At 43.3% G+C, this 16,186-nt stretch overlaps 1 protein-coding gene across 1 annotated transcript in view; it reads left to right on the top strand.

Annotated features, from left to right (window-relative positions):
- The first annotated feature begins 1,491 nt into the window (after nucleotides 1–1,491).
- Nucleotides 1,492–16,186, top strand: part of LOC122938502 (cathelicidin-6-like) — an 88,248-nt gene continuing 73,553 nt past the window's right edge. Inside the window, exon 1 of the mRNA XM_044294054.1 lies at nucleotides 1,492–1,695. Coding sequence (XP_044149989.1) covers nucleotides 1,507–1,695 — 189 coding nt within the window. The 5' untranslated portion in view covers nucleotides 1,492–1,506. The remainder of the gene's footprint in view (nucleotides 1,696–16,186) is intronic.

Raw genomic sequence — 16,186 nt, 5'->3', positions numbered from 1 at the left:
CCAGCTATTAGACATACTAATTTACATATATGTTTCACAGAAACCAGGAGGAACATTGCCTAGCATACAATAGTCACCACATATGCTAAGTGGTCTCCATAATAGAAGTAGTAGACAGCCAGAGGTCTCCCAAGGCCTCTCAGCAAGAAATATCTGTTCTGTTCTGAGAAAGGTGTTTCGTCTTGAAAGAGCTATTTGCAGATGTGATGCTGGCTTAGCTATTTTTTTTTGTTTAAAAGTCTAATGACTGGAAGGCTATGCTGTAGATGTGAAACACTCTGCTTTTGCTATTCCTTTATCGAAAGAAAACTGAATTGGATATGCTCTCCACATCTTTGCAAAATATTTGGGTTTGTAAGAATCCAAATTTTTTTGGGGGGAAATCTATGATTAATTCCATATTTCATAGAATTAATTTGCTCCTCTCTAGTATCTAGATGTATACATACTGTATCTGTTTGAACTTCATAGATACATTTCCCCTATTCTTTATTTGCCAACTTTTTGGTGCTTTTTCCTAATAAGATTATTTATCTGTTCCTGTCCTTGCATCTCCACATAATGCTTTTCTGAAACAAAACCATGCAATTCAGTTACCTTTTTAAAAGGAAAATATCTCATACCAGGAATCCAGCTCTTTCTGGGTAACTTCCCTTTAACAGAGCTGAGCAAAGAACCTTTGGTTGGCTACCTGAGAGGCCTTGGTTGGGGTACTGAGTAATGTAAACCAGTCAATGCTCCTTTGGGTTTCTGGGAAAAATATACGAAAATTATCACATCTTACATCTGCTGGCATCAGATGGACTTGGGAAAGCCAATTTGAATATCTTTCCCAGAAAACCAGGGGGCATTGCCTGGCGCATAATACCTGCACACGTACTACGCATACTAGCCGCTCTCCATAATGAGGAGTACCCCCAGACAAAGCATATATATTGCCCAGAAACCCAGAGTAGCATACTAGTCACTCTCTCATATAAAGTTGAAGGTTGAATGTTCAATTATTTCCACCAAACATCCCCGGTGTCCTGCTGTTGAATGCCCAGAGAAAATGAAGCAGAGTTGCAATAACAGTAATCACCTATGGAGATGGTGGCAATCCCAATTTAAATACCAAACCTCTGCCCTGAAGAGTCGAACATAGACAGTAAAGGGCCCCTAAGCAGAACTGTATTTGGCTCCTCGGTTACAGGTATGGGAGTAGTAAACACTGAGATCTTAATCCATTCAGGTCTTGTCAATCAGATCCAAGTCTAAAGTGACAACCCTGCAGATAGAGGGGGAACAATTTATATAATAATGTTTGGGACATTGTAATTTAGGCAATTACCTTGTGCAATGTGTTCTACATAAGCAGCTCTATGGTGAAATGTAGTCAAATTCCCAGCCATGTCACAAAAGAGAGAAGGACCTCATGATGGCAACAAGACCTTGAAGATTCACCATCACCCAGGAACATGAAGAAGTAGATGCACAAGAAAGAGAAGACATTTCCTCTTTTCCTCTATGACAGGCCAAGATGAGGAGCTGGTGGCTGTCTCTGCTGTCACATTACATGGCTGTCTCTCTGACACTGCAGAGCCGGAAGTCCAAGATGGAAGATCTATAGGAGACGTCATCGACCTCTACAACCAGAGGGAGGGGGTCACATACTTATATAAATCCCTGGACCAGCTGCCCCCTGTCCCACTGGAGGTAAGGCATATGGCAAGGGGGTGCTCCGAAATTCATTTCATGTAAAGCTTGTGACGCATAGAGTACACATTTATATGAATCTCCATTTCTACTCCATTCACATTCAAAACAAATCTTCTGCAGTGAAGTTATATAAAAGATCAGCTCTGGATGTGCAGCTATCCTCTGAGCTCTCACAGTGCACAAGAGTAACCAAGAAGAAATGGTGGATGCAGCTTTGGATGTGATTGGAGAATAAGACACAATCTAAATCAGGTTAAGGAGAGATGAGGCTTTACAAAGCAAGATGTCTTCTATCTTGTATCTGTAATAGTATGAAGAAGACAATGTTATCCAAACTTATAAAGATGTTAGAGACTTAAATTAGGTTCAGGAGAAAACAAACCGAATGAGAGAACGAGGAGCAAAATCAGAAGCAAAGTCATAAAATATTACTTTACAGCAAGAGTAGTAGTTGCTTGGAATAACCTTACAGCAGATGTGGTTGGAACCTGTACAGTAAGTGGCTAAAAACTGCCTAGAAAGAGAATAATATAAAAGCGAGGACATTATATTACATACCATAAAAGCTACTGAGAAAATGCAGATAACAGCGACATTGTGCATGTCCTAAAGGCTCCTGTATTAGGGAAGGAATATGATAATAAGTCATAAATGCTGCTTATCCCTCTGGTTGTGACAGGAGGATGAGAACCCAGAAAGAAGGGCCTTCATCATTAAAGAGACGGTGTGCCTCAAAGCCGAGCATCCTGATTTATCTCAATGTGATTTCAAGACAGACGGAGTGAGTAACGATACTTGAGGGAAATTTACATAATAATCACAAAACAAGAAATCCAAATAAATAATTTTGTTCTCCTGTAATGATTATTTACTGTAATAAAGAACATCAAAATCTCCAAAAGAGGAAGAGAAAATAAAGGGGCCGCGCAGTGTCAGAATACTGAGGACCTATTGGCAGGATGAGGTATTTACAGTTGTGCTCAGAAGTTTACATTCCCTTGCAGAATTTATGATTTCTTAACCATTGTTCAGAGAATATGAATGATACCACGGACACTTTTCTGTCACTCGTGGTTAGTGGTCGGCTGAAGCCATTTATTGTCAAACAACTCTGTTTACACTTTTCAAATCATAATAATCAGAACACGAACTACCCAAATGACCCTGATCAAAAGTTTACACACCCCAGTTCTTAATACCCCAGTTCTTAATATTGCCCCCTTTAACATCAATGACAGCTTGAAGTATTTTGTGGTAGTTGTGGATGAGGCTCTTTGTCTTCTCAGATGGTAAAGCTGCCCATTCTTCCTGGCAAAAAGCCTCCTATTCCCCTAAATTCTTGGGCTGTCTTCCATGAACTGCACATTTGAGGTCTCCCCCCAAAGTGGCTCAATGATATTGAGGTCTGGAGGCTGAGATGGCCATTCCAGAACCTTCACTTTATTTTGCAGTAGCCAATGACAGGTCAACTTGGCCTTGTGTTTTGGATCATTGTCATGTTTGAATGTCCAAGTAAGTCCCATGCGCAGCTTCCGGGATGATGAGTGCACATTTTCCGCCAGTATTTGTTACTGCATTTATATTGCCATCAATTCTGACCAAATTTCCCGTGACTTTGTAACTCACACATCCCCAAACCATCAGCGATCCGCCACCATGTTTCACAGTAGGAATGGTGTACCTTTCATCATAGGCCTTGTTGTCTCCTCTCCAAATGTAGTGTTTATGGTTTTGTCCAAACTGTTCAATTTTAGTCTCATCACTCCTAATAACTTTGTGCCAGAAGGTTTAAAGCTTGCCTCTGTGCTGTTTGGCATATTGTAAGCGGGATACTTTGTGGCATTTGCGTAGTAATGGCTTTCTTCTGGCAACTTGACCATGCAGCCCATCTTTCTTCAAGTGCCTCCTTAATGTAAATCTTGAAACAGCCGCACCACATTCTTTCAGAGAGTCCTGTATTTCACCTGAAGTTATTTGTGGGTTTTTCCTTGCATCCCGAACTATTTTTCTGGTAGTTGTGGCTGAAAGTCTAGTTGGTCTACCTGACCGTGGTTTGGTTTCGACAGAACTCCTTCTTTTCCACTTCTTAATTAGAGTTGAACACTGCTGATTGGCATTCACAAGTCCTTTGATATTTTCCTATATCACTTTCCTGTTTTATAGAGTTCAACTACCTTTTCCCGCAGATGCTTTGACAATTCTTTTGTTTTCCCCATGACTTAGAATCCAAACATCATCAGTGCAGCACTGGATGAAAGATGCAAGGGTCTGTCAGGAGTCAAGAAAGTCATTGACCTTTTATACACACCCTCTAATTACAAGCAAACAGATCACAGGTGAAGATAGTTACCTTTAATAATCATTGTAACCTTTTTGTGTCAAGTTGTGTGAATGGTATCAGGCCAAATCACCAGGGTATGTAAACTTTTGATGAGGGTAATTTTGGTAGTTTGTGTTGTGAGCAGGATTTAAAAAAAATAACCAGAGTTGTTTGACAATAAATGGCTTCAGCCGACCACTAACCATAAGTGAGAGAAAAGTGTCTGTGGTATCATTCATATTCTCTGAACAATGGCTAAGAAATCATAATTTCTGCAAGGGTATGTAAACTTATGAGCACAACTTGTATATCAGAACGGCAGGAGTCCGACTCCCAGCATCCCCAACGATCAGTTGTTTAAAGGGGTCACGGCCCTCATACCAGGGCTGCATTGTCGTCACTGTTTATCAGAATGTCATCTGGACCATAAGAGCGGCACAGAATAATTAAACCTGCTCGACCAGTTCAGTTAAATACAGCGAGCAGTCGTAGTTACACTGCAGTGCAGATATGATATAATTCTATAATACTGCTCCTACAGTATGTACAAGAATATAACTACCGTATTGTCCGCCGTATAAGACGACTTTCTAACACTAGAAATTACTTTCAAAAGTCGGGGGTTGTCTTATATGCCGGGTATACTCAAATCCGACGGTATATTCTAACCCCCCAGGCGTTCCCATGGTGACGGGGACGCTTGCCTGGGGGTTAGAATATACAGGGCCACGCCACTCACAGGAGTACATTTATAAACTGTAATCAGCAACTTTAACTATCGCTCATCTCTTTATTTTGATACCTTACTCTCAGCTCCGGTAACAGCAGGCAGTGCGGGCGGCGGCGCTCACTCACTGACGTCACGTACATGCTCCTCCCACTAGGTGGCGCAGACGCATGACGTTGGTGAGTGAGCGCCGCCCGCACTGCCTGATGTTACCGGAGCTGAGAGTAAGGCATCAAAGTAAAGAGATGAGCGATGATTAAGGTTAAAGTTACTAATTACAGTTTATAAATGTACTCCTGTGAGCGTTGGGAGGGGGATCTGTGGATGCCACTGTTTAGGGGAGGGGGATCTGTGGATGGCACTGTTTAGGGGAGGGGGATCTGTGGATGGCACTGTTTAGGGGAGGGGGATCTGTGGATGGCACTGTTTAGGGGGGATATGTGGATGGCACTGTTTAGGAGGCGATCTGTGGATGGCACTGTTTAGGGGGGGATCTGTGGATGGCACTGTTTAGGGGAGGTGGGTCTGTGGATGGCACTGTTTAGGGGGGATCTGTGGATGACACTGTCATGGGGTGGATCTGTGGATGACACATATAGCATAAGATGCTATATAGTGTCATCCATAGATCCCCCCCATAGCAGTGTCATCTACGGATCCCACTCCCCATAACAGTGCCATCCATAGATTCCAGTCAGTTCCCTGGACTGGAGAAGATCGTCTTGAAGATAGGGAGGGCTGAGCATTCAGGGGTAGTCTTATACAACGAGTATAGCCCAAAACCTTTATTTTAAATGAAAAAGTTGGGGGTCGTCTTATACGCCCGGTCGTCCTATACACCAGAAAATATGGTACTATAATACTGCTCCTATGTATAAGAATATAACTACTATAATACTACTCCTATGTACAAGAATATAACTACTGTAATACTGCTCCTATGTACAAGAATATAACTACTATAATACTGCTCCTATGTACAAGAATATAACTACTATAATACTGCTCCTATGTACAAGAATATAACTACTATAATACTGCCTCCTATGTACAAGAATATAACTACTATAATACTATAATGTCTGAACCAAGGGTTTGGCTTTGTGTCTCATGTTAGCTCTCGTTGGAATGGAAAAAAACTGTACAAGAAAGATGGTTTGCAGATTCTTGTCTACAAATGCTCGCAGTTTAGGGAATAAGATCAATGAACTTGAGGCTATAATGGAATCTGGGAATATAGATTTAGTGGCTGTTACTGAGACGTGGTTCAATGGGAGTAATGACTGGGATATAACAATACCAGGGTTCTCTCGATATAGGAAAGACAGAGAAGGCAAGAAAGGAGAGGGTGGCCCTGTATGTAAAAGATGGCATAAAATCTAATTTGATACAAGTTAGCAAGAACAATTTAGACTGAGTTTGGGTTACCTTGCAGCTTGATAATCATAAGGTAACTCATGTAGGTGTGATATATAGACCACCTAGCCAAGTCAAAGAATTAGATGATCTACAGATCTTCAGATACATAAATGAAAAAAGGAAACTAAAACAAGGAATTACCAAATTAAAAACAAAAAAGGAAGGTATATCGAAGAAAATAAAGAACTAGCTGACTGCCTCAATGAATACTTCTGTTCAGTTTTTACAAAGGAAAATGAAGGAGAAGGACCTCAGTTAGGAAAGAAGACTAATCAATCTTTTGATGCATGTGTCTTTACAGAGTAAGAGGTTCAAAGTCAGCTGTCTAAAATGAATACAAATAAGTCAAGGGGGCCTGATGGGATACACCCAAAGCTATTAAAATAGCTCAGTGGTGAACTAGCAATACCATCAACAGATTTATTTAACCATTCACTGGCAACAGGAGTCTTCCTAGAAGATTGGAAATTAGCAAATGTTGTGCCCATTCACAAGAAAGGTAGTAGGGAGGAATCGGGCAACTATAGGCCAGTAAGCCTGACATCAGTAGTGGGGAAATTAATGGAAACCATACGTAAGGAGAGGATTGTGGAAAATCTAAAATCCCATGGATTGAAAGATGAAAAACAGCATGGGTTTACTTCAGGGAGATCATGTCAAACTAATCTTATAGATTTTTTTGATTGGGTGACTAAAATAATAGATGGAGGAGGTGCAGTAGACATCACTTATCTGGACTTTACTAAGGCTTTTGATACTGTCCCACATAGAAGGCTTATCAATAAACTGCAGTCATTGAGCATGGACTCCCATATTGTTGAATGGATTAGGCAGTGGCTGAGGGACAGACAACAGAGGGTTGTAGTCAATGGAGTATATTCAGACCAAGGTCTTGTTACCAGTGGGGCACCTCAGGGATCTGTTCTGGGACCCATATTGTTTAATATCTTTATCAGCGAAATTGCAGAAGGCCTCGATGGTAAGGTGCGTCTTTTGGCTGATGACACAAAGATTTGTAACAGGGTTGATGTTCCTGGAGGGATACACCAAATTACAAAGGATTTAGGAAAACTAGAGCAATGGTTAAAAATCGGGCAACTAAAATGTAATGTTAATCAGTGCAAGATAATGCACCTAGGGGGGAAAAACCCAAGAGCAGAATATACAATCAGTGATACAGTCCTAACCTCAGTGTCTGAGGAAAGGGATTTAGGGGTCATTTTTTCAGAAGACTTAAAGGTAGGCAGACCATGTCATAGAGCAGCAGGAGATGCTAGCAGAATGCTGGGGTGTATAGGGAGAGGCATTACCAGTAGACAGAGGGAGGCGCTCATGCCGCTCTACAGAGCACTAGTGAGACCTCATCTGGAGTATTGTGCTTAGTACTGGAGACCATATCTCCAGAAGGATACTGATACTTTGGAGAGAGTTCAGAGAAGAGCTACTAAACTGGTACATGGATCGCAGGATAAAACTTACCAGGAAAGATTAAAGGACCTTAACATGTATAGCTTGGAAGAAAGACGAGACAGAGGGGAGATGAGAGAAACTGCTAAATACATAAAGGGAATCAACAAGGTAAAAGAGGAGAGAAGATTTAAAAGAAGATAAACTGCTACAAGAGGACATCGTTTTAAATTAGAGGGGCAAAGGTTTAACAGTAATATCAGGAAGTATTACTTTACTGAGAGAGTAGTGGATGCATGGAATAGCCTTCCTGCAGAAGTGGTAGCTGCAAATACAGTGAAGGAGTTTAAGCATGCATGGGATAGGCATAAGGCCATCCTTCATATAAGATAGGGCCAGGGGCTATCCATAGTATTCAGTATATTGGGCAGACTAGATGGGCCAAATGGTTCTTATCTGCCGACACATTCTATGTTTCCATGTGCAAGAATATAACTACTATAATACTGCTGCTATGATCCGTGAGATTTTGAGAGGTTGGGATATTTTTTTTATAACCTAACCCTGCTCAACACTTCTCCACAACTTTATCTCTGACCTGTCTGGTGTGTTCCTTGGTTTTCATGATACTGTCTGATCACTAATGTTCTCTAACAAACCTCTGAGGCCTTCACAGAACAGCTAGAGTTATACAGAGAGAACATTACACACAGATGGACTCTATTTACTAATGGGGTGACTTGTGAAGGTTTTTGGTCACACTGGATTTTACATCAGGGATCAGAGTGCAGGGGGCTGAATACAAATGCTCAGCACACTTTGCAGATTTTTAGTTATTAAATATTTTGAAAACCATGTATCATTTTCTTTTCCCTTCACACATATTTGCTACTGCGTGTTGGTCTATCACATAAAATCCTAATAAAATAGATTATTAAGTTTGTGGGTGTAACGTGAAAAAATGAGGAAAGTTCAAGAGGTATGAATATTTTTTCATGGCACTGAGTATACAGGGTATATTATTGCTATTATTACCTGCTGTATGGACCTATTACATGATTTCCTCCTTCTCCTACGTCATATATTACATTTGGTAATTGTGATAATTATTGATTGTTCCCTGTAGATTTTGACTCTTATGTTTGTGTCCTGCAGGATGTGCAGATCTGTTCTCTGGTTTTGGGTGGTGAGAATCCTGAGGATATAATGTGCACCAGTCTGAACAAGGTAAGAGAAGAGTTTCTTCCACTCCTGAAATATTCAGAAGTCCTAACTAGGGAGTTTGCACCGTGACTTCTTTTGGGACTTCTGAAGCCTCCAGAGCTCAATGTTCCTGTACCCGAGTGACGTGCGAAGGGGGTCGGGGTGCAGCCCACCCCGACACCCCGGTTGCCGGCTCTCAGGGGGGTGCCAGAAGCAATGAGCACTTCCATCAATACAGACAGAAGCGCTCATTGCTGGAGCGCAGGGAGCTGGGTCCTGTCACTCACCGCTCAGCTCCCTGCGCTCCTCCCCTCCTTCAGGCCAGCGGCGCACAGAATGGTGAAGCAGGAAGTTTTCCCCCCCGCTCCACCATTCAGCCTGCAGACACAAATCGCACTGCCAGCCTGTGTGGGTGGAGCCTGCAGCCCAAAAATCTGCATAAGCTCTGCCCACACCGTGCTGCAGAGTGATCCGTGCCTGCAGGGGAGAGAGGACTGTGAGCTTCAGGAACGGGACAAGGTGAGTAGTTACTGTGTTATTGTTTTTTATATACAGACGGGGCACAGAGGACTTTATTACTATGGAGTGGGAACAGAGGGCATTACTACTCTGGAGGGGAAAAAGAGGGCATTAATAATGTGAAGGGGCACAGTAGGCATTTCTACTATGGAGGCGGCACAGAGCCAGAGGGCATTACTACAATGAAGGGAGCACAGAGGGCATTATTACTGTGAATGGGGCACAATGGGGATTTTTACTATGGAGGGGGCACAGAGGGCATTACTAGCACAGTGGGCATTACTACTATTAAGGGGGCACAATGGACATTATTTCTGTGAAGGGGGCTTTCACAGTCATATTGGTGTTTGACCATGACGCGGTTGCCGTGCAGACTCGTTGCTTGTGGCAACGTGTCGTTTTTGGTTTGCACGTGCACTTCCCCTTTAAGTTGTGTCTTCCTGCTGTGTGGTGTGCGTGGGGTTAATATCCTGACTTGGTTAGATCAGGGTGTGGTCTCTTCTAGCTATTTAGCCTTTGCTTGTAGCTTGGAGGTGAGTTGTGCTCTAGCCTTGCTGTGGGCTGGAAGCTATGCTCCATTCTGTGGCTATTCCATCTGCCCAGTCATTGAGGGCCACCTTGATGGCCATCGAGGTCTCTTAGCAATGTCATTCCTTTATCTCCCTTGTATCCTCTATGTACCCAACCTCACTTGTTGTATGTTTGGTGTGGGTTTATGTTCAGCGTTTGTTGTACGTCTTGTTTGTTGTTACATGTCTGGGATGTTACATAAACCTATAGTGTTGTTGAACAACAGTGTATTCAAAAAATATATACTTTTATTTAATTATAATAAACATATCATGATTATTAAAATATTAAAGATAGCAAGAAAAGGGTATAAAGAGTCAGCAGAAAAACCGGATGCCGCAATCCACTGGCCGGTGTCACTGCTACCCGCCAGAAGATGGAACACATGTCAAGTATACCAGTAGTATGCACCGGGGTCATTCCTGACGAAGCTGAGGCGAAACGCGCGTCGAGGTTCCTAGCCTGTCCCGTGCCTGCTGCTTTTACCCTCCATCATGTCTCATGGTATGCTTTACCTCTCTATCTGTTACCCACAGATGAGCTCCTCATATCCTTTACAATAAGGCTTGGTGTCTGTGGTCTCACTTATGTGAGGGCTCTACATATATTTACATTCTTTCCCCTTTAATGCTAGATTCTAGCGGATGTTTGATTATTTGTCTTTTATTACATTTCAGGGCTGAGCTGAGACTCATCTGGTGATTATGCACCAGGGGGACGATCACATTAACTAATTTTGGATTCGTCATATTTTATGGGCTATTGTGTTGTGAATCACCCCGGTGCATATTACTGGTATACTTGACATGTGTTCCATCTTCTGGCGGGTAGCAGCGACACCGGCCAGTGGATTGCGGCATCCGGTTTTTCTGCTGACTCTTTATACCCTTTTCTTGCTATCTTTAATATTTTAATAATCATGATATGTTTATTATAATTGAATAAAAGTATATATTTTTTGAATACACGGGGCATTCTTTTGTTGTTTGTTCAACAACATGTCACAACCAGACAGCTGAGAAGCTCTGACAGATGCCTTTCAGAAGCTCCTCCTTGAGTTCTCTTTGTTGTGCTGTTCAGTTCCTCATCTCGTTAGCCTCTCTCAGCTGTCATGTAGTTGGACTGATTGCATCCCTTTAAATTCCGCCCCATAATGCATTACTGGGCGGCTTATACTTCTTCCTGGAGTGTGTGTGCATGCTGATCCTGTTTTCCTTTCTGCTACAAAGTTAAGTGCTTAACATTTATCTGTTATTTTCTGTTTGCTGGATCCCAGGTGACCCTGACTCCCTCCGTGTCTGGTGTAGGGAGCCGGTGGTCGTGTCCCCTCACTATTGTAGGGTGTTCAGGGGTTATATATTCTAGGTACGTGGATATGCAACCTTCCACCTTTCGGATCTTTGCATAGGCTGAGCAACCAGGGATAGTCTCAGGTCTTGTGCAGGGGTCTCCCTTTTGGTTCCTTAGCTTTGGATCCACTCAGTCATATATGCATGTTGCTTTGTCTTGTTTCCTGTACACCGTCCGTGACACAACACTATAGGTTTATATGGTTATTCATTCCCTGCCCTAACTTACGGTTTACATTGAGGCTTTCTTGTTTGGTTCTATGTCTGGGATGTTGTTGGTGTTTGTCCCTGCATGAGTGCAAGACGTTTCTGTCAACGTGTTGCTGTGAGAGCATGCGGTGGCAGTGTCTCGGCCTTCTGGGTGATTGCCGTGGCATGGTTGCCACGCATGCTCTTGCCGGTGGTAAAGTGTGGTTTGGTATGCTTGTGTGTGCACTTCACCTTTAAGTGGCTTCCTGCCACAGTCACACTAACTGGAACCCGTGCACTAGTGCTGCTGTCCACACCAACATTAAGGACACAGCACAAACCACAACCACACAGGAACCCAGGACTCCATAGCTGCAATAAACGTGAGACAGGGGAAAGTCTAGCAAACATGCTGGACACCAAACATCACCAGCCATATAACACAACATAAGACATACAACACCCTGAACATAACCCACACAAACCAACAGATAAGAAGGGAAAGAGACACCATAATAACAACAATGACCTCAAGGGTGGCCCTCACTGGACAGATGGTAAAAGCCAGGAACAGTGAACCACCAGCACACCAAGGCTGGAGGAACCTTGAGCTTTAGGCATCCAGCAGAGGCTAAATAGCCCAAGCAGCCACACACACATAGACCCAGTGTTCACAAAACACTAGGAAGGGAGTTAACCCTTCCAATATCAGACAGAGGAAGGAAGCCACTTAAAGGGGAAGTGCACACACAAGCATACCAAACCACACGTTACCACCGGCAACAGCATGCATGGCAACCATGTCACGGCAATCACCCAGAAGGCAGAGACTCTGCCACTGCATTATTTCACAGCAACACGTTGCCACGGGCAACCGCAAGTGTGGCAACAGTGTCACAGCGCAAACCAAAGGCCATGACAGTTTCCCTGTGTGTTGTCCCTCCAAAAGGGGGTTGGTTTCCTGGAGGGGTGAACCATTTTCCTAGGATGTGCAGTTGCTGGAGTCCTGGTTCCTGTGTGTCAGTACGGACTGTATCCGGAAGGTGTTGGGATGGCAACATGTCTGTTTGGGTTCCAGGTAACTTCAGCTGAGTTCATCTTTGGTGTCTTCCAGCAGCAGGTAAGTGACCAGATTTACTGTTGTGGTTGGTTCCATTGTCTCTGTCCACTGGTTACTTACCTGTCATTTCCTTGGTGTTGTTGTCCTTTGTTGCTAGGCCTGTGGGAGACTCTGGTTTATCCGTGTCTTGGATGAACCAGTTGTTCTCTGGTCCCTTTCTCCTTACCTCAGGGAAAGGCCTCATGCACACAACAGTATTTTTTCATGGTCCGCAAAACGGGGTTCCGTTGTTCCGTGATTTTTCTTCTGTGTATCTTCCTTGATTTTTGGAGGATCACCAGACCAGAAAAGTGAAAAAAAAGTCAAGTTTGCCTTGAAAATTATAGGAAAAAAAATGGACATGGATCACGGATGCGGATGACAATCTTGTGTGCCTCCGTGTTTTTTCACGAACCCATTGACTTTAATGGGTCCGCAAACCGTTGTCCGTCCCAAAAATACGACAGGTCATATTTTTTTGACGGACAGGAAACACGGATCACGGGCACGGATAACAAACGGTGCATTTTCCGAGTTTTCAACGGACCCATTGAAAGTCAATGGGTCCGCAGAAAATTACGGAAAATGGAACAACGGACACGGATGCACACAATGGTCGTGTGCATGAGGCCTAATTCAGGTATTTCGGGATTCTGAGGTTCCGGCGTATAGGCTCTCCTACCATCTGGGTTGGCTCATACAGATAGGAGACTAGGGCCAGATTTAGGGATGCTTTAGGAGGTGACCTGATCCCAGCATCCAGGCTTAGTTGCTACTGTATATCTATGAAATTGTACGGTGGGGGGTTTTCCCCACTCCCCACCGTGACAGGGGCACAATGGGCATCACTACTATTAAGGGGGCACAATGGGCATTATTACTGTAAAGGGGGCACAGAGGGCATTACTACTATTAAGGGGCACAATGGACATTATTACTGTGAAGGGAGCACACTGGGCATTATTACTATGAAGAGGGCACAATGGGCATTATTACTATAAAGGGGGCACAATGGGGATTATTACTATAAAGGGGCACAATAGGGAATATTACTATGAAGGTGGCACAATGGAAATTATTATTGTGAAGGGGTCACAAAGAGGGCATTGCAACTGTGAAAGGGGCACAGAGAGGGCACAATGTGGGCATAACTACTGTGATGGGTCACACATCTGTACAAAACTACTGTGAAGGTTGTACAATGAGTGCAATACTACTGTACAATTTTCTTAAAGTATTGGGGGGGGGGGCAGAGAAAAGAATCCGCCCCATGTGCCAAGCACCCTAGGCACCCCACTGCTGTACCCGTTGCTATAGAGTTATCTGATGGCCCAGCAGGAGAACCTACCATGAGATTGTCTCCATATGGCTCTTAGGATCCAGGATCTGCTAGACCAATGATGGGAGATTCCCTCCTGCGGCAGGATGATACAAGAGCATGGAGCAGTCTGTGCATGGTGGGGGGTAATGCGTTTCCTGTATAGGAGTAAAAGGGGTGGAACATTAATAATATACAGGAGAAGAGCGGTGGAGATACAGGATACAGTGCTTGGCTTGGCCAACATCATGGCCAAGCAATGAAAAGCTAAAATTTGTAAACTGAGCTTAGAGGATGTGAGGAAGGTCTTTGGATGTGTAACACCCCAAAGTGGTGTTACCACTACTGCACCCTGCTACTATATCTAATGGGCTAATATTATGTCATCTTATGTATGTCTTTTCAGGTCCTCCACAATGGTCCTCCACAATAATCTTGTCATGTAACTGTTTATTACATGTAATGTGTCTGGTTCGCCAGCAGGTGGTAGCGTAAATAGCAGAGCTAGCCTTAGAGAGAAGGGAACTTACCATTCCATTCTCCCCCCTTTGGGCAGAAGTGGGCCAGTCTTGCTTGCTACCAGAAGGAGGTGGGGCAGTTCTAGTTTGTTCTGGTTGAGACTCGATGTTGGAGCTGCCAGTATTCTAACCTACTTTTTGGCTGAACATAAGTCCAACTACAAGAGGGAAGTGCAGCATAAAGAGGAAGCAAAGACACCAGGTTAGCCTGTCAGCACAGCAGAGTGAGAGACAGATATAGCAGAGTTGAGTTTGCCTGCCAGTTTAAAACTAAAGCCTGCTGGAACCAAGACAAAGCCTGAAACTGTTTGAAGAAACATTTATTTAAAGTAAATCTGCCATCTCAAGGTCTGAACTCAAGTTATACTTTCCTTTCCAATCCCTCAAATATTCCCCCTATTTATTGCTTCGGAGCCAATGCCTGGGATCCGGCGGTATCCAGGTAGGAGCACCGTGACACACATAAAGAGACATTTAGGCTGCACTACACCACTCGGCATTCCTACACCTGGGACGCGCGATAGAGAGGGCCCTGGGGGGGAGGCGCCCATTGCAGATGTTTCTTGTCTGGACTTTCCTTTGACTTTGGTCTGTCTGGAATATTCCTTTCAGAGTTATTATTGTATACAAGTGATGGGTGATGTGCCTCATGCTTGTTGTGTTCCCTTCTAGAAAGTCCATGTGCAGAGATCTAATGGAAGATGCACAAATAGGTCCTGCCGGCGTGGGGGTTTTACTGTTATTGGCAAGGAAGCTAAAAGACCTTAAATCATATAGGTGTGAAGATCTGCAGCGAATGGTTGAGCAAGATAAGAGATTGCAGCTTATGGCAAACACATTACTGTAATAAAGCTTTGCTTGTTGCACGCAGGCCCCAATGACTTCCGGACTGTGTTTCCTCCTCCATCCGGCCTTCCGATGCTGCTATGAAATTGCTGCACTTGTTACTAGAGTAGGTTGATAGAATGAAGTTCGCTATTGATCGATCAATTATGTTTTGTATAGGAGTAGGTTGTGACTGTCTTTATTTATCCCCGGAAGAAGCCTTAGGGTGCAATGACGTTGGGAGGAGGGCGCCATCATATCGGTCTGTAATCCATAGATATATCTTTCCGATTATACTATTGCTTTCCACATTATGTGATGTTATTTCAGTGGTTACTCCTTTGGAGTGCCTGCATTGTCACAATTGTTTTCTATATGTTGTCCGGTTAGTTGTCCTTTTGACTTATAAGTGTGGATTGACTATGACCTGATATGGTGGCGCCCCCCTACATATACTCTCTTGGATTTCTGATCACTGCTAACTGCTATATCAGTGTTCATTTTTTAATTATGTATTGAATACAGATTTACCAATAAAGCCTTTTTAATTATAAAATAAATAAATAAATAAAAAAGATTTGCTTGTTATTATTATGAGGCGCGAGGTGGCACATTGTGAATCCCTCCTCACCTCTCCTGACCTCTCCCACCTTAACTCCGGACACTGGGGGGGGGGGGGGAAGATTTCAGGAGTTTCAGCTTGTCTATGAGATCAGCCATGTTCTGTCAGTGGAACATTCTGAATGGATACAATGTTATAAATAAATGTAGCAACAAATGATATTGTGTGGTTACTTCCTGGAATATGATGATGATGATAACGGTGATGAATATTCCCCAAAAATTTATTCGATCTGAGTTAATTTGTCACGAGGAGTGTTATAATTCATCTATTTCCTGGCTTCAGGGAGCTGTATATCGCTGTGGTAGTGAAATAGTTACAGGCAGTGGCAGGTATCACTCTTAGACTCAGTTCCAAGTGTGAACTCAGCCTTACAGGTCAATGTTCACACCAGGTATAAAGT

The sequence above is a fragment of the Bufo gargarizans genome, chromosome 5 (genome assembly GCF_014858855.1).
Source record: "Bufo gargarizans isolate SCDJY-AF-19 chromosome 5, ASM1485885v1, whole genome shotgun sequence".
In the NCBI taxonomy this organism is placed as follows: domain Eukaryota; kingdom Metazoa; phylum Chordata; class Amphibia; order Anura; family Bufonidae; genus Bufo; species Bufo gargarizans.
Note: the sequence above shows the minus strand (reverse complement) of the source record. Positions and strands in the feature narration are given on the sequence as shown.